This window comes from Strix uralensis, chromosome 2 (genome assembly GCF_047716275.1).
Source record: "Strix uralensis isolate ZFMK-TIS-50842 chromosome 2, bStrUra1, whole genome shotgun sequence".
NCBI classification, from domain to species: Eukaryota; Metazoa; Chordata; class Aves; order Strigiformes; family Strigidae; genus Strix; species Strix uralensis.
The window spans coordinates 113,314,932-113,333,211 of record NC_133973.1 but is presented as its reverse complement, the minus strand read 5'-3'; the positions used below and the strand labels follow the sequence as shown (position 1 = coordinate 113,333,211).

The 18,280-nt window shown below is 38.1% G+C and overlaps 1 protein-coding gene across 2 annotated transcripts in view; it reads left to right on the top strand.

Annotated features, from left to right (window-relative positions):
* The window catches only part of FRY (FRY microtubule binding protein), a 217,630-nt gene that overhangs the window by 7,546 nt on the left and 191,804 nt on the right, over positions 1-18,280 (top strand). Inside the window, exons 1-2 of one of the 2 annotated variants that reach the window (XM_074859864.1) lie at positions 11,547-11,864; positions 15,968-16,066. The exons of the other annotated variant lie outside the window; for it this stretch is intronic. Of the exons in view, the coding sequence (XP_074715965.1) occupies positions 11,660-11,864; positions 15,968-16,066 (304 nt within the window). The 5' untranslated portion in view covers positions 11,547-11,659. Of the gene's footprint in view, positions 1-11,546; positions 11,865-15,967; positions 16,067-18,280 lie in introns of those variants that run through there. 2 annotated transcript variants of the gene reach the window in all.

The window sequence follows — 18,280 nt, the reverse complement described above, 5'->3', positions numbered from 1 at the left end:
AGGAATAGTGTTTCAGGCATGATTTGGACACCATCTTGTCATGCAGCTGATGCTTTGAAAAGTCAGAGGAAAATAATCAGTGAAATTGGGATCTTTTAATGTAATTGTTTTAAAAGGTGGTACTTTTTAACTAGTTAGGTTCTCATATATCTTCAGGAAACAAGGTGGAGGAAAGAGAACCTCAAAATATCTCTTACTTCAAGTAAGTCTGTACAGGGAATCTTATTCTTCCTTTTGTGTTTTGTGTTTTTTTTTCCCCTTTTTCAGTCTTTAAGCACTTGGAATTTTTCACTTACCTTAAAGCTTGCTTTAGGGGTCAGCCCCTGCTTGTGCTTGTCAAGTGGCACTTGCTGTTGTTTGAGGCACCACTGTCTGTCAGTTACTTGCTGTTGGCCACTGCTTCCTGTGGTTTGGAGACCCCGAGTTTCCTCACATCCTCTCATTTTTCCTATTTTTTGACATGTATACTGGCTGTCATCTTTTATCTCTGAGTATGGGGGAAAAAAAAAAGAGAAGAAATTTTACATTTAATATTCAGGTAGCTGTTCCTTTCCTTGCTTTCTGTCTTTCTTTCCATGACAGTGTAAGAGGAGCTCCAGACTGGTTCTAAATTCACATTTATGAACCTTTGTAGAGAAACTTTCCCTCATCGACTCTCATTTTACCCAGGCAATGCTTTGCTTACTACAAATGGAAGAGGGAGAGGGGGAGAAGAGACGGGCACAGAGAGAGAGAGAGAGACACTCTACTTATTTGCAATATGAAGTTCAAATTCATGAGTTTGTCTAATTCAGATGCAGTTGATAACAGAAGTGACAGAACTCTGTTATAAGTCTCCACAGAAAAATGCTTATTCTATGAAAGAAGTTTCATATTGTAGTGTTAAATGCAGTAAGTGGGTTTTATTAATACCGATCAAATTCAAAACAAATATTTATAGTAATACTGCAGAAGTTGAATACTGTACTATTAAACGTGTAAAAATCAAGTGTGGGGTGTTTGTGTCTGTATCTGGAGGCTTTAAAGATAATTTTCACATCCATGCTTTACAATGCTGTAGCAGTGTCATGTTGGTTTTTGTATACTGCTGACTTCTGTGTCAGAAGCTGAAAGTCATGTCCTTGGGGTTGTGCCTCAATCAGGCATTTAAAGTAGCTGGTAAGATGTGTTCTTGTGTTTTTAGAGCTCTGGCCTCAGGTGGAAGACCTTCATTTTTCTATTGATTGGTCTCACAGTTGGAACAGTTTTATAGGTGGTTCTGAGGAAGCTGAAATACAGCAAAGGATATAGAGAGCAAATTGAGTATTTCCCTAATACTAGAGAGAGAATAAAATGAAGTCAGTGTGTATAAATCTGTATGTTACACTTCCCATGAAAGGGGATGCACTGAAAGCATGCCAGACAAATAACTTTAAACGTATTTCTGTGTGCCAAACATCAAGAATATGTACATGGTTCTGACTCCCTTGCAAGTGTGACAGCTAGGAAGGAGGATGATTTGCTGACTGATGGAGACAGAAAGCATTTGTCATCTTAGGCAAAAATTTAAGATGCTTTTGTAGGGACTGTTTCTGTCTCTGCGGAAAACTGATGGATAGGCTCGTACCTTGCAGTTTGTGTGCTCTTTTGGCCAGTACTGTTGCTTTAATAGATACCTTTATGATGGCTAAATGAAACTGAGAGCACTAATTTAGAGAATCAGTTGAATAAAACTAGGTTATGTTTCTATCACTGTTAGGGATCCATCTACATTTATTGCATTGTTATTAAAACTCTAGAATTATCATAGCTAAATGTGGCTTTTGTATTCAGTGCAACATGCCATTCGTGAAAATGAAGTGGGCTTTTGGGGAGAATATGGAGAAGCTGGAAAGCTACAGGCTCAGCATATAATCAAGCGTGCTCTGAGCTGATACTGAACAATAAAACTTTCTATGCTTCAATTCCTTTAATAGTAGTTATGAGTATGCTTATTTCTGAAAACAGTGTGATTTGTGCATGTGAATTTAGGTGTGGCCCGAGTACACATAGAAGATCCATCTGTCTGGGGACTCAGGCAAAATATAGGTACTTCACGTATTTGTCCTAAATGGAAAAGTAAAATATACCTGGCTGGTTGGACTGCTAAACTTCTGAAAATGAGCAGGTGTCAGTGTTGAGGATCTAGGGAACAGTTTGCCCCAACACGAGGGTACAGGTGAAGCTCAGACCAGTAGGAGCCTGGGCAGTAGTCCTTTGTGCTGTTCTGGAACCCAGTCCCACTAGAGGCAGCACAGTACTCCCCCATTTGAGGAAGGAAGATCATGTTCTTGGGAGGCTCAAAAGATATTTTTTTTTTTTTTTTTTTTTTTTTTTAATCCCACAACCACAAGCAAGTTAGAGCTCCTGGCCTGCATGACATGTGGGATCATGACAGCCTTGATTCAGAACTTAAAAGGTGCTGGAGGGAAGGCAGCCTTGATCCCTAAGATTTGGGCACATAGATTTCACTCGAATCTGAACTGAAGTGGAAGTCAAATGATCTGAATCTCACCCTTAATTATTAATAGATGATACAAAATGTGTTTCATTATGTGGATGTAGAAGTAGTATCTAGACTCAGAATAGGAAACACCCATTAAAGAGTTAAATATTGTTACTGGATTCAAAGACTGGTGGTAGTTTGTTACCTTGTTTTTGTTTGTGTGAGTAATGACACAACACTCACCAGGTACTAGCCCAGCAGTTCAAGACCATGTGCTTGCATCAAGGTGTAACATACAGCCTAGTAAGACCTAAGGCCTGGATATTCAGGGAGGATGTGATGGAAGTTAAGTGACCATGAATTAAATAGAGTCTAACATTATAGGAAGATGTGGAGGGAGGGAAAAGATGCGAAATCAAATCTTCACGAGGACTCAACAGGACTGTATAGCTGAATTTTCTCTCCTCCTTCTTTTCAGTCTGGTACTTATTTCAAAGTGTTTACTGATACACTGTTCCTGGTTTGTTTGGGTTTTTTCCTTGCTACATAGGAAAGACATGTGAAACCTACTTCAGGTCTGTCCCATTACATTGCATAGGACGGGTATACTGAAGGGTGAGATAAGTTTTGGGTTTCTTGCTTCCTCATCATTAACAGAATTTCATGTAACACAGGCAATACAGAGTCTTGGGCAAGGGACTATTTCTGCCACAGGGCAGCCTGCTTTAGTATGTTGCATCTCATGTAGTACTGAAACAATGCAGTTTTAATATGTTGGTTATTTTTAAAAGTCTGTATGTTATTAATAGGCTGCATATATATATTTGCCTGTCCATGAAAAGCAGAATTTTCATTATCCTTTAGTCTTCATGACAAGGAAAGGAAGAAGACTGGATTTCCTAAATCTCTGTGATCACTTTGAACAGTGACCTCGCTTAACAGCAAGCATAGAATAAACTCTTTGTAGTTGATGGAAACTTGCATTAAAACAATTCTAAAAAGTACTTTCAAGTTCCAAATGTTCTGAATTTTTTTCCTCTATATCTGTAACGCTTTTTTTTTAAGACGTTGAAATGCTTAGTTATTATCTCACAGTTATGTGCTAACAAAATTTAATTTATGTAAAATACTGAACACTCAGAAGTGGTTTTAAATAGAAAATTGTCTCGGAAATCTGTAACCTTTATATTCATAGGTCGCTCACAGTATTCGCTTTCTGCTGTGTTTTATTCAGGACTAACGCTAGAGCCTACCAAATAAAATTCCTGCATAGCCTCTAGGTCTTTCTCTAACCACTGTACCCAGAGTCCAGGCCTGATGTCACAGATTGCAATGGAATAGTAGCAAGCATGATTTTATAATTGCGAGTGTTACCGTTGTGCAGATTCTGGCAAGTTCCACCCTCAGCCTTTGATCTTTGGAAGATGTCCAGCCTCTGGGCTGCCACTTGGGCAAAGTCGTGTGTCCGGACAGCTCTGAGGCCATCTGCGAGGAGCCCTGTCGGCTGGCTGGGTTCCTGCGCTGTGCCTCTACACTATGCGGCCAGAAAACGCCTGTTTCCAGGGTTTGGGCTGCTTTTCTGTCGGAGAAGGATCAGCTTTCAAGTTCGTGTGAAGATAAGGATGCGACAGCTATCATGTAATGGGAACATCACCATGAAGTGAAATTATTACAAATGTACATTAGCATATGAATTGTTCTGCTTATGAAATGCTGTGACATGAGTCATCTTCCCCTCTTAATATGGGAAGTGTGCATTATGGATTATCAGTAAGGGACTAATATTATTTTAGAGCCAGATTACAGCTTTAGCCATATATTTTGTTTATTGTTAGCAAACAAGAATATGACTACAAATTAAAGGTGCTTATCTTCTTTCAGCTGAAAGACAATACAGTTGAAACACTCAGCCAAATCTCTTGTCAATATTCATCTATTAAAAACAGCATGCAAGCATAGAAAGCAACTCTGGAAAAATTGTATTCTCTTTTTCATGTTTTATCTGTTTGTATTTGAGGGAGGCGAGGGATTGGCTGGGCTGAAAGCTTATTTCTCTTTTCTGTGACTGTAATTCAATATTAAGTTATCTATCACAAATTAAAATTGTAAATGTGGTGCATGGTATGACTAGCATCTAATGCTCTGATTTAGCTTGCTCTAAGGTCAGGTGTAGCCTGGCAACTAAGTCCTAATTGCACTATTCTATGAGTCAAGCATTTGCTACAAGGGTAGAAATTAATGTGAACCTAAACTGATTTCTCTGTTGTCTTTGAGAGTATGACCATGACTAGTTATTTGTTGACCTTTTCCTCCTATACTCACTTCTGAAAAATGATGCTTGACTAAAGAGAGATTTTTTGGATGCCAAGACTACATCAAATCCAGGCTCTTTGCTTATAACAGCATTAGACTGGAAGAAATAGGTTAATTCAAGCAGAGAACGTGTCAGATGTTCACATTCTATGGATTAAGGCAACCAGGTTATTCCAGAAAATTAAACAAATCGTTTTTGAGTAACAGTTGGAGGGTTTGAACAGCTGTATATTTTCCTCACTTTCTGATTCCCTATTTTATCTTCTTGTATTTTTTAACTTTCCTATTTGAGACTCAAAACAGAAGAGGTTAGAGACTTCATAGTACGGATAGGTTTGCAGATCTGTGACTGTTCTGCTATGTATAGCGGGTAAGACCAAGGTAATAAGTGCTTACATGAAAAAAAAAGGAAAAGTTTTCTAAATGGGTATGTACTGTTAAACAGTGTCCTAAGCAAGCAGGTACCCAAGAATACTCAACTTGGTTGTTACCAACTTGATTACTTCAGAAACACTTCTGAAACACTTCTGACACCTGTAAACCCCACCCAAAACACAGTAAGTAGCCTGAACACTGCCTTTGTAACCTTAGTTTTACAAAGATTTTAACTAAGGGTAACCTGGCAAAGAAACAATTCATATATCCCTGTCCTGGATGCTTACTCCTGTCTTTTTGTCCCTTGTGGCAGCGTGGCTACAAATAAATAAATGAAAGGTAACTTAGTTTTGTGCCATGGTTTGCTGTGCAGCATCATAAAATGAGTGCTAGTGCAACAAGGAGGGAAGCTCCATGGGCCACAAGCAAGAAGGATGAGGCTTTAAATGATTGATTGATTGATTGAGTTGTGCTGGTTTATAATGTAAGTAAAGCTCAAACTTTCCTTTCCTGCCATTGCAGTTCCTCCAACATACATGGCTAAGAGGCCTTATCATCCTCCCTTGGAGGTATTTATGTATCATTCTACTCTGGTATGTATAGCATGGTGGGAAGGTCCATGAATCAGTGTACACTGATACAGAAGTTACTTTACCAAACCAGACAGAAACTCATTGTGGTGTGGGGTTTTTTCTTCCATTATACAGATTTTTCTGAGCCAGCCTGCACTGGCTGACACACAGAGAGCACTCTTTAGGAAACCTTTTCTTTTTTCTATCGTTGATAAACACAAATTTTTCCTCACTAGAAGATGAGAGTGACACTCTGTGCAGTCATAATAACACGTGGCTTACTGCACATGAATTATAAAAAGATTTGCAGCTGTATTATTAAAGAAAAAAGCTAACAATAATTCCTCCTGCGAGAAAACTTCTTTTTCTGTGACCTGGACCATGCTAATTTTGTAGCCTTAAATGTGTATTTCTGCATTACAGAGTATCGTCCAAACACAAATCAGTTACCAAACATCAGTTTCCTTTATCTTTTATTTACTAAACTTTAATAAAAATAAATAGTAATAGAAACTGCTGACACTACAATTGGGTAGTCTGCTGGAGGCAAGGGGTATGATGTTCTGATTTAGCCTTTGACCATAATGGCTAAATCCAATAATTATTATACTGAGCTTTCAAAATTGTAAAAACGTACTGAACTACACAGAACCTACCAGAGAAGCCTGAAGCCGTATCGACTTTCGCCAGCCTGAAAATGTAGCCAAATTATAATTCCTCTGCTTTGAGCACTTTCATGATTCAGTTCTGAACGTAACACAGTGATCACTTTCTTGTAGTAATCTCTTCTGAAGGATCTACAGATCAAACAACTGTAATAGGTTAATGACACTTTTTTTTTCTTTAGCAAACATGTTGATTAGTTCTATTGTGTTGTAATCTTGACATTTTACTCAATTCTTAATTATCGTTTTAATCGCACTGTCAGATAAAAGGCTTGGTGAAGTGTAATTCCTTAAACTATGCTATATCCTCCAAAAAAAACCCCAAGGAAATATTTCATTCTCCAGTCTCTATTGTAATTTTCTATGGTTTACTTAATTTTGCAAAATACTTAAACCATTTGATTCTTGATTTCCGTCTGGATTCCTGGATGGACATGATAGGAACCTTGTGATTAATCGCATATAAGTTAACAAGTTTATTTCCACACATCATGCTTGCATTCTTTGTTGGTTGGGGTTTTTTTTTCTGGTTTTATTTCCATCTATAAAGGTGCAAAGCTTCCATCTTTAAGTAGAAAATAGGAGGTCTGAGAGTGATGTCACTGCAACCTCGGTGGAGAAGAATCTCAGTTTTTCTTTTTGTGCTGAATCTTAAAATCTTTTTTAAATGCTCAGTGCATCTGCTTTATTTCTTTGGTATTATAATTAATAATCAGCTATTCCAAGTCCCTCTTGCTCCTCCCATTCCCAGTTTTGTTCTTTGTATTGTACTGTTACTTAGTGGTCTCACTTGGGAGTAGACTGTCACGTTTTTACACATAGGTCTCAAAGATGAGAAAATGACGAACACGAGATACATAAACTAAATCTCTAAAAGAGTTAGGCTACTAAAATGGCACTTTGACACCTCACTCCAACAACTTTCAGACACCACCAGGACCCTCAGATTCTGTTCTACTGCTGCATATTCCTTTACTTTACCTTTTCAGTTTTCAGAACAAGTATTTGCCTGTCTTGATTTTTAGGTCTGAATGAATTTTCAGTGTGTTCTAGAGTGGATCCTACAAAAGGCAGTTTAGTGATGAGATGTTTGGGGTTTTCATCTGTCCTTTTCTGGATTTCCACCTAAAGGCCCCTCAAGGGTAGACTCTTCTTAGATTCCTGGGTACCGCTGCAGGGTATGGGGCTTGCACCCTTGACTCTGAAGGAGTGTGATCACTATCGCACCTTGACTATAACAGTGACGATTTCTCTCATTGGAAATGTTCCACTTGGCATGAATATTCATTGGGCTGGAGAAGGTAAGATTGTATAGTGCAGCAGTTGTATCACTCAGCTAGAATATGGGACAGTCATTTTCAAGTCACTCTTCTAATGAATATTTAATTATTTATACATGTTGGAGTAGTTTCAGCAGGAAAAGTTAAGAGTTACTTCCATCTGTATTCTGTACAGCCTGGTGGTTAGGTCACTTACTGAACATGTTGATGTTTTATTTAAAGCTTCTGTCAAATTTCAGTTTAAAGGTCCTCAAATGTCAAATGTACCAAATTGTGCATTTGGTATTTGTTTTTTTTCAGTCTTCACACATGGTTCAAACATATTTATATTTGCTCAGATTTAAGCACTTTCTGTTGTTCTGAAAAATTTTTGATTCAGTTACTTTGGTTTAGTTGGACTATCAGGAATGGATTGAATATTTTTATGTTGGTCTTAGTCAAAGCTGAAAAAGCAAGTGGAGTTGGAAGATACGGGGAAGAAAGGAAAGCTTCTCTGACCTGTTTTTTTTGTTAACTGAGGAAAAAAAAGAGGATGAGATCAATAGATCCTACAGATTCGAAGGGCGTGAAAGAAGTATTTCGGCCTCTAATGATGAAGACCTTGAGGAATTTTTAAAAAGTACTTGAGCAATTTAGACATCTAATTCCCTTTGGTTATAACCAAATTCCCACCACCTAACCTATATTGGAGTCCAGTGGGATTTTCAAAAGCTTATTTCTGCATATAAACAGAGCTCATGATCATTTGAATACTCAGCAAGACCAGAAATAATCAGTTTGCTATCTACTGTTAGTGTTCACTTGGTTTAAATAACTTTGGTTTACATAATCAGTTTGTTCTAAATGCAAGGTATGATTTGTGTCCAATGTATTTAAGACTGGATTCTTACATTCATAATTTCAACTTCTAGCCAAATGCAATTTAATTTCCAGAGGAAGAAGACAAAATCTAGAAGTCTATTTGCATCCTTCTGCATTTCTAACACAATAAAATATTTAAAAACTTACACAGATATATATTAAGATACATCATTTTCCCTCTTCCCTTTCAAAAGCATGTAGGTGAACAGTTTTTTTCTTGTCAGCAATAATAAATGTTGTACTGAATTTCATACAAAGACTATATTTGGAGCAGCCAACCTCTTGATCATCACACCAATTACATACTGTACCCTATCTTTCGAAAAGTAATTAAACCATGAATGCTTTAAGTGTTTTAAATGATTTGGAGAAATCAACTTTTGTCTTCAAGTGTTAAAATCAGTTTGCCCTAGGTTTCCATGGTTGAAACATTAGTTACTCTCACTCTGAATTACCACTCTGCTTAGTCACTTTGCCATATTAAAAGTTGTTATTTAACATCAAATTGTATGTAGTTAGAAGATTGTTAATTTTAATTTGCTGATTCCTTTTGTCTCAGTTATGATAGAATTCAAGTAGAAATTAGCAGGTTCATAGAAAATGTTAGGAATTGTCCTTTCTTCTTTCTGAACATTTAAGAAAGGAAGATCATATCCCATGTAGGTCATGGAAGATCAAGCCCAATGTAGGAAAAGATCAGATTCAAGGCCATCTACGGAACCTGAAGGTTCACAAGTTCATAGGACCTGATGAGATGCATCTGCAGGTCCTGAGGGAACTGGCAGATGAAGTGGCTAAGCCACTATCCACCATATTTGAGAAGTCTTGAAGTCCAGTGAAGTTCCCACTGACAGGAAAAGGGGAAATATAACCCCCATTTTTAAAAAAGGAGAAAAGGAAGACCCAGGGAACTATAGGCCAGTCAGTCTCACCTCTGTGCCCAGCAAGATCATGGAGCGGATCTGCCTGGAAACTATGCTAGGGCACATGGGAAATGAGGAGGTGACTGGTGACAGCCAACATGGCTTCACTAAGGGCAAATTGTTCCTGACGAATTTGGTGGCCTTCTACGACAGGGTTGCAGTGTTGGTGGATAAGGGAAGAGCAACTGACATAATCTACCCGGACTTGTGCAAAGCATTTGACACTGTCCCACATAACATCCTTGTCTCTAAATTGGAGAGACATGGATTTGACGGACGGACCACTTGGTGGATAAGGAATTGGCTGGATGGTCACACTCAAAGAGTTGTGGTCAATGTCCAAGTGGAGAGCAGTGACGAGTGGCGTTGCTCAGGGATCGGTGTTGGGACTGGCAATGTTTAACATCTTTGTTGGTGACATGGACAGTGGGATTGAGTGCACCCTCAGCAAGTTTGCTGACAACACCAAGCTGTGTGATGTGGTTGACACGCTGGAGGGAAGGGATGTGCCATCCAGAGGGACCTGGACAGGCTTGAGAGGTGGGCCTGTGCAAACCTCATGAAGTTCAACAAGACCAAGTGTAAGGTCCTGCACATGGGTCGGGGCAATCCTAAACACAAATACAGGCTGGGCAATGAGTGGATTGAGAGCAGCTGTGCAGAGAAAAGTTTAGGAGTAGTAGTGGATGAAAACTGACTATGAGCCAGCAGTGTGCGCTCGCAGTCCAGAAAGCCAACCGTATCCTGGACTGCATCAAGGGGAGTGTGGCCAGCAGGTCAAGGGAGGTGATTCTCCCCCTCTACTCTGCTCTTGTGAGAGCCCATCTGGAGTTCAGCTTTGGGGCCCCCAGCTTTCTCAAGGACATGGACTTTCTCAAGCAAGTCCACAGGAGTGCCACAAAGATGATCGGGGTCTGGAGCACCTCCCTTATAAAGACAGGCTGAGTTGGGGTTGTTCAGCCTGGGGAAGAGAAGGCTCTGTGAAGATCTTAACAGCAGCGTTCCAGTACTTAAAGGGGGCCTGCAGGAAAGATGGGGAGGGACTCTTTATCAGGGATTGTAGTGATAGGATGAGGGATAACAGTTTTAAACTGAAAGGGTAGATTTAAATTAGATATAAGGAAGAAATTCTTCACTGTGAGGATGTTGAGACACTGGAACAGGTTACCCAGAGAAGCTGTGGCTGCCCCCTCCCTGGAAGTGTTCAAGGCCAGGTTGGACGGGGCTTTGAGCAACCTGGTCTAGTGGAAGGTGTCCCTGCCCATGGCAGGGGGGTTGGAACTAGATGATCTTGAAGGTCCCTTCCAACCCAAACCATTCTGTGATCCTATGATTCCATGATGTCCTTGGGAAGCTCAAAAGATTTCATTGGGATAACTGAAACAAAACAAGAAACATACCTTGGCTTTTAATTAAATGCAGAATTTACAGACCATCTTTGTTATATGCATATTTAAATGGCTTATTTCTATTAGTCAGCAGTTACATAGAGAGAAAATCAGTCACACTGACAGATCCTTGATTCTGACTCCAGTAGGAAATAACATTATTCCTTCCTGAGGAAAGAAATCCCAAACTGATAGTTGTGGCCATAAAAACCTTTGAGGTTTGGACTGTCTTTGAAATGTAACATTGTCAAAGGACAGGACTGGAAACCCAAACATCCTGTTCAGGTTGTACCTTTCCCTAGACAGGTCCCAAGGCTGGGGACTGGGTTGGGGTTTTGTTGTTTGGTTTTTTTTCTCTCGCTCTCAGTCTATTTTCTTTTTTTAAGGTTTAGCAACACTTGTTTAGCTTGCCAAGTTAATGAACTGTTAATGAACTGATCTGAGAAATGCTGCTGGTATAATATAAACCATAGTAGCCCTAGACAGTGCCTCATATTAAATTGTATTTTCCCCCTTGCAGAGATTGTGCTGCTGAGCTCATGTGTTGAACTTCTTAACTACCTCAAAACTTTCAAACGAATGATTGCAGCATGTCTCCTCCCTGCGCTGTTTCACTGATGCAAGGAGGGGCGATGCAGTAACTCTACACCTGTTCCAGCACACGCCTATTAACTTGCTCAACTTCCCCAAAGAGTGCCAAGTGCCGAGTTGAGCATGAGAACATCCGAGATTGCTTGGGTCTGTAACCACTAGTCCAAATACTTCTGGATGTTGGGATTGGCTTTGTGCTGAGTGGCTTTAACAGTTAGTGTTCTATAATGGCAGTTGATGACAGCAACTTGTACTCTAGGACTAAGAGTAAACTGAATTCCTATCAGACTCATTTTAAATCAACAAGACGGAGAAGCCTACCACCAGACATCCTGCTAGAAAATGATTTTAAAGGAAAGTTTCAACGAAATATTAGGAATATAGAGCCTATACATCCAAGGCGCCCTAAGAAAAGACCTTCTATATTTTCAGGTAGGAAATGCTATGTTAATAGTGTGTTGTTGCAATATCTTTTAAACTTTTTTGGTAATATTTCAAGGATTCAGTAGCAGATTCCAGTCAGAATTTGTCTGTTTCAAAAACTAAGACAGTCTTCACAGGTAGATTAATCAAATGGCATTTATGTTATTTTATGTCAGCTATTAAAGTGATGGAACCAAAAAGAGAGACTTTCTTCATACTTTTGATTTCATGTCACTTGCTGGTGGGGATTTTTTTTTTTTTTTAAATACTTAGCATTTAAAGAAAACCATTTGTTTTTCTTGAGCTTTAAACTGTATTTTGACTAACCCCACTTATAAGCAATGCAGTCAATAGCTGCAGTATCTCTCTTGCTGCTCTAGTACTGTATCACATTGCTTTTCTGGAGGAGAGTGGTTTGGTGATATGCAGACTTCTTCAGTGTAGCTGATTTTTTGTGTGTATCCAGAAATTAACATCACTAAGTAGTCAAATGCATGCTTTGAATTCCTGGCTTGCACTGGAGCCTGTAATGTCTGTAGTTAATCATTCAGTTTAACTCTCTAGTTGTTAAGAAGTAGGAACAAGGTGTAAGAGTGGATTTCATCAAGCTAATGGCAAGTCTGGATTATTTTCTTGAAGTTTTTTTTACTATTTGAAATATGCCTAAAAATAAGCAGCAGATTAGCATGACAGCATAGGATTTGTTGCAAAACAATCAGGTCATCTTTACTAGGAGGACTTAAAAGGTTTTAGGAGGGAGAAAAATCCATACTAGCTCATCCCTACTGAAAAAAGATGTGTTTCTGTGAGGCGATCAGAGGAAATGAAGTCCTTTATAGAAAGAAAAATATACTGTTTTTTCAATTTAGGTATCTCCATTTCCAGATGAAAATGAGGATTTTTAAATTTCTAGGGGGAAATAGTACAATCATACAGATCTTTAAAGAGCTATGAAGTATATAAAAAAGTGTTATTGATCATATAAATATTAATATAATATTTCTTAGTGATTCTTTAAAACTTACATGGCTACCTTCTCTTGAGCTGAAACACTGCTGAAGGAATGGGAATACAATGTTAAAAGATGACACTGGGCAGCACTTCTTGTGTGGGATTTAGAGTCCCCATTGTACCTTTGTTAAGGTATTTGAAATATTTCAACACCTTAGGAAATAAAGCTTTTTTCCTCCTTCCTATTCTACTTCCCCAGCTTAAAAAAAGGCAAAAAGCCTTATCGGATCTTAAATCAGGTGACTCAGACATGCTCAAGGCTCCTGTGCTTCCCAGTGCCTGAACAGGCTGTTGCTGAGGTGATGTCTGTGACTTGTCAAAGCAAATTATTTTGGGCATGATAGGTCCTCTGTATTGTATGCTTTCTCAGTTGCTGCTTTTTGTCTTCTAGCTACTTTTTCTGCTCCTTAATTACTTCTGTGTTGGTTTTTTTCTTCTCCTGTAACTTTTCACTTTTTTTTTCCTGAACATCAACTTTTTTTAGAAAAAAACATATTAAATAGTTTGGTGTCCCAACACCTGTACTCTGTTGTGCCCACCCAGATTTCTCCTTTATTTTGTTATCTTTTTTTTTTTTTTTTTAAATATAATTATTTCTCTCTGTTCTCTTTCCACCCTCCCAAATTGCCACACTAGCCGTAATACTCCATTATTTGTGCTGCGTCAGATATGAGCACTTTAATGTAGTTTGTGTGTCTGGAACGCTGCCATTACACTTATGAAATCCACAGCGGCTGTGTTACTGTACACTCAGGGGCACTTAACTCAAAGGTAATGCAAATTGCTTGCTATAAGCAATTGATGGAGCATGGTGGAAAGATGGGTGTAGTCTTTCATTTGGTAGGTCAGCAGTATACATGGGAGAAGCTTTACTTGATTTGCTTTTGAAAACAGGTTAACAAAGTAAGCTTGAAGTCCTCTAGACCATTGTCTTTTGTGCTGTAAATGTAGGTTAGAATGGAAACAGAGCTGTATCATAGACTCATGAAATGGTTTGGGTTGGAAGGGAGCTCTAAAGGTCATACAGTCAAACCCCCCTGCTGTGAGCAGGGACATCTTCTGCTAGATCAGGTTGCTCAAAGCCCCATCCAACCTGACCTTGAACACTTAAGATAGATGGATAGATATTAAATATATATATTAAAAAATATATGTACATAGTGATATACTTGCTCTGCAGTCTTTTGGATCACTGCTGAAGCCCTCTGAAGAATGTGTTAATTCATACTTCCTTGTTTCAGCCTAGTCATCTATTAATATAAATATTTTAACTCTATATCATTTTGACTCTTCCATCATCTTCTAATCTCTGTATCTCTGCTTATTCTTTTATATCACCATGAACCTGTCTTAGTTTTAGGACATGCTTGCAATTTAGTCTGAAGTCACGCACATCTTGTTTTCTTTCCTTTTACTCTACCTTAAAGAGCTTAACTAATAAAATAATGAATAGTGACACATCAAGGTATCTAGGTGCAAGGATACAAGTCGGTTCCTACATGGGGGTTCTTGTTTCAGACTTGGTGCAGACTCAGGGAGGCATCTTGCATTCAATAGGCTTGTTTTACAATTTTTTCTTAACTGTGATAGCTAGAAGCTCACTCTTTAAAAATGAAAGCTGAAACCTGAGAAGAGTGACACATCTGTCTGTCCTGTCACCATGAAGTTACTCATTCATGTATGCCTAGGCAGGACTGTCCAAACAGTGGTATCACTGGGTTACTGTGTTCATTCCTACATGGCAAGGGCAAGACAGAAGCTATGACTGTGAGGAGAAACCATGGCATTGCCAAAGAGATACACTGCACAGAGATACCTTTTTCTTCTTTCATCAAAGCACTTCATTTTTTCTTGTTCTTTAAATTCGAAATGTTTAGAGTTGTTGCATACTTCAGGGCTTGGTTAATATCAACTGCTGATACCTAAATTTTTGTTTTTACTACTTCATGGTTACCCTTTTTTTTTTTGAAAACGACACAGGCACAAGTGATCATAATCAACATTATAGGGCCATTTATTGTCAATAGAGAGGTTCACTACCTTAATTACTTGAGTTTATACAGAACTGCTGATGTGCCCTCAGCTCAGCATACTGTCATAGCCATGACTGAACCTTACCCTGGCAGGACCATACAAAAAAAAAAAAAAAGGTATCTTCTCTTAACCTGAAGATAAACCTGTGACTTGTTAATGAGAAAAGAAAGAATTGTAGAAAGACAGAGTGGGCAATGAAGGGGCATTAGGAGGCCACGTCTTTACAGAGGTACTTAGGAAAGGTAAACTGAACTAACTGAAGGGACATGAGACTAAAATGGATTAGCTAAACATCATTAAATGTCTATGCTGACTCACGTTCAAAAGCACAATGGCCTGAAGAAAATTAGTCTGTATTTATTAATTTTAATGTAGGGAAGCATAGGGTGAGTTTTTACTCTCATTTCTTTTCAAAAGAAGGCTGCTGATATTGTTGTTTGAGTTCCCTCTCCATACATGGCAAAGATATGTGAGATTTTGGCTGGGATTGTTATTTTTCTGAAGAAAGCAGAATAAACAATACAGAAATTACAAAGGTCGAACTACTAAAAAGAATATAATATTTAAGTTCTACTTGGAAGCCATTCATGTTGTGAGCTGGAGCTGTTCGTTTAAGTAAGTACCATTGAAAATCCACTTCTTGTACTGTTATTATTATCTATTAGGCTTTTTTCTTCTCTTTCTTCATTTTCATATGCAGGTAGCCTGTATTACTGTTGAATAATGCTTGTTGATTGATGTGTCAGTTTTGATGGACAGAAGGTGAGAAAAATTTTTTGGATTTTCTGCCTCTCCCAGGACCAGGCATACCTCCATTTCATGGCTGTATGCCTGTGAGTCACGCGTTGTTTTCACAGCCAAAATAAGCTCTTACGTATTCTGTGGGACAGCAAGTTATCTCTACTTTTGTAAAAGCATTGTGGTGTTGCTGTGAGTTAATGTAATGAAGGCCAGTGGTTAACAGTACTGTATATAGCTACTCAAAGTAAGAATGTACGTTGCTGGTCTGTGATTTTACAACAGAATAGCTGGTATTCTGTAACAAATTAACTGCTTTTTTTTTTCAGTGAAAATATTGTCGCAGTTAGAAGTCTTGAGGTACTCTCTCAAAGCATTTCTGGAGTTCAGACCAGCATACAGTCTAGCAAAGTCACTTTCTAAAATAAGTAAGTTGATTTGACACCATATTTGTATGTAAATTAAAATACTGAAAATAATTAAAGAGATAAGGGATTTGTATATAAGAAAAATACTTAAAAGTTATCCAATAGTGATATGAATAAATTATTTATTTTTTCATGAGACATCAGGATAAAACAGCCAGTATGTATGATTTATTTTTTTTCTTTTGACTGGCTCCATTATTTGGGAAAGACTTGCCAAAATCTAATTACTTTTAATAAGGATGCTTAAAATCATGGGTACAGTATGTGTCTTGATTCGAATGAGTTATAATGAAGTGTTCAGTATTTTAATTTAGTGAAGATTTGAATATCCTACCTCCTCTCTGAATAAATTGTACTGCATGATAATAACATGTGCTTGTAATCTGCATAGGATAATTGCTGTTCACTTATGGTACCCCTAGTGTCACCCTGCACATTGAAGTTTGGTAGAATGGCTTGTGTTGGTGCTGCATCTTACAAGTATCCACTGACAGCAGAGGGAAGGCAAGACTGGCTCATGCCAAAGTTCTTCTCTTCCTGACTTGAAAAAAGATTGGCTTGGTTTCCCCTTAATACTGTTAGCAAGACCTCCTTTGGAGTGAAAATGCAGGGGGAGGGGCATGTTGCATCTTTTTGTTTACTGTTCATATTGCAAACTGGCATTAGTTCTGTATGTTACTGTGTTTTATTGAGTTTTATGTTAAGATATGCCACCATGCTATAAAATTGCTACATTGCTGATTGAGTGTGTGTCCACCCATTGATCTGGTTGAGTGACCACTGCTTTATTAACAGAAATTATCAAATTGATAATGTCTTGCTTTTCTCTCAGCCTTCTGTATTTTTATGCTCACTTACATGTTTCTACATATATTACTTAATATACTCTTCAGCATTTTAGTTCTTGAATGTTTTTTTAAAGTGTTATTTTCTTCAGAAAGGATGGGTTGGTGATTCAGAAGACTGGATTCTGCATTTTGAAGTCTGATGTAATATATGCATGTTGTCAAACTTGTTTTCTTCTTGGGTTCACTGATATTTTATGGACTGTGGAGATTGATTTCCTCATATTCTTGTAGACAAGGGATGAAGATGCTGCCTCACCTTTAAGTTGTATTTAGGATAAAAAGGAAGCTCTCTATGTTCATTGGAGAGTGACTTAAGCATGAAGATGAGGGGGAAGATAGGGACAACGATGAGGTTAAGATAGGGAAGGCTCCTTTTGCTATTGTGGCTTGGATTTTTGTTTTCTGATTTGTTGTTTGTTTTAAAAACTGTTTAGTTGTCTCTTAGATTTAGATTGCCACCATCAGTTGTTATAGATGTTAAAACTCCACTTTAAAGCAGAATCCAGTGTTCAAGTGAACAAAACCCATTGTACACACAGTAATATACCTCAAATCTTATGAGGTCTAAGGGTTTATAGACTTCACTATGCTGAAAGACCTTGTGAAGCAATTACAGCCCTTGCTTCCTGATTTCAGCACAAGTTTCTGTGTGTGCTGCTGTAGAAACAGCATGTGAAAAAGAATCTGGTTTAGTAACATGGTTTGCCAGTTTGGCCCTTTGGTTATCTGCTGTGTCCTATCTAGAGGATAATGATTAAAGTGTAGAGTGAAATCTTAAAACTTGTGGTCAATGCTTGCCTTCTGGGAAACATAACAGGCTCGCTCTTTTGTACATTGTGCATAATTTTCAAGAAAGAGCATTGAATTAATATTCAACACTGGTTGTATCTCCAAAAAAGTATGTTAATATGAAATGTATTGACTTTCAAAACAGAAAATCAAAGTCCTGAGAAATGTTAGCAAAATAGGAAACATACAAAAATGTTTTAAAAGATTTAAGAACAAGGCAGTCACTCTTTACATCAAATGGTAGTAGCCTTAACTACATTTCATGTGCAGTAGATCCAGGAGGGTTTGTTGACATTATTTTTAAGTAAATCTTTCTTTGGCTATCATGAGACAATAGAATCTTCTATTCTTTTTATCTGATCAAGATGCATCTTAAAGGGCAGACTCACCATAAAAATATGTCCATCTTTGGCCCATAAAGGATTATTTTGTGCTAATGGACTGGAAAGATTGTCTACAGGGTTTTTTTGATAGAGTTGAGAAATACCTATCATTTAATTACATGAAAGACAGACATTACTTTCAAAGTCTTACAGTAGTGCATCTACTGTAATCAAAAGCTTATCAACCAAGTAAA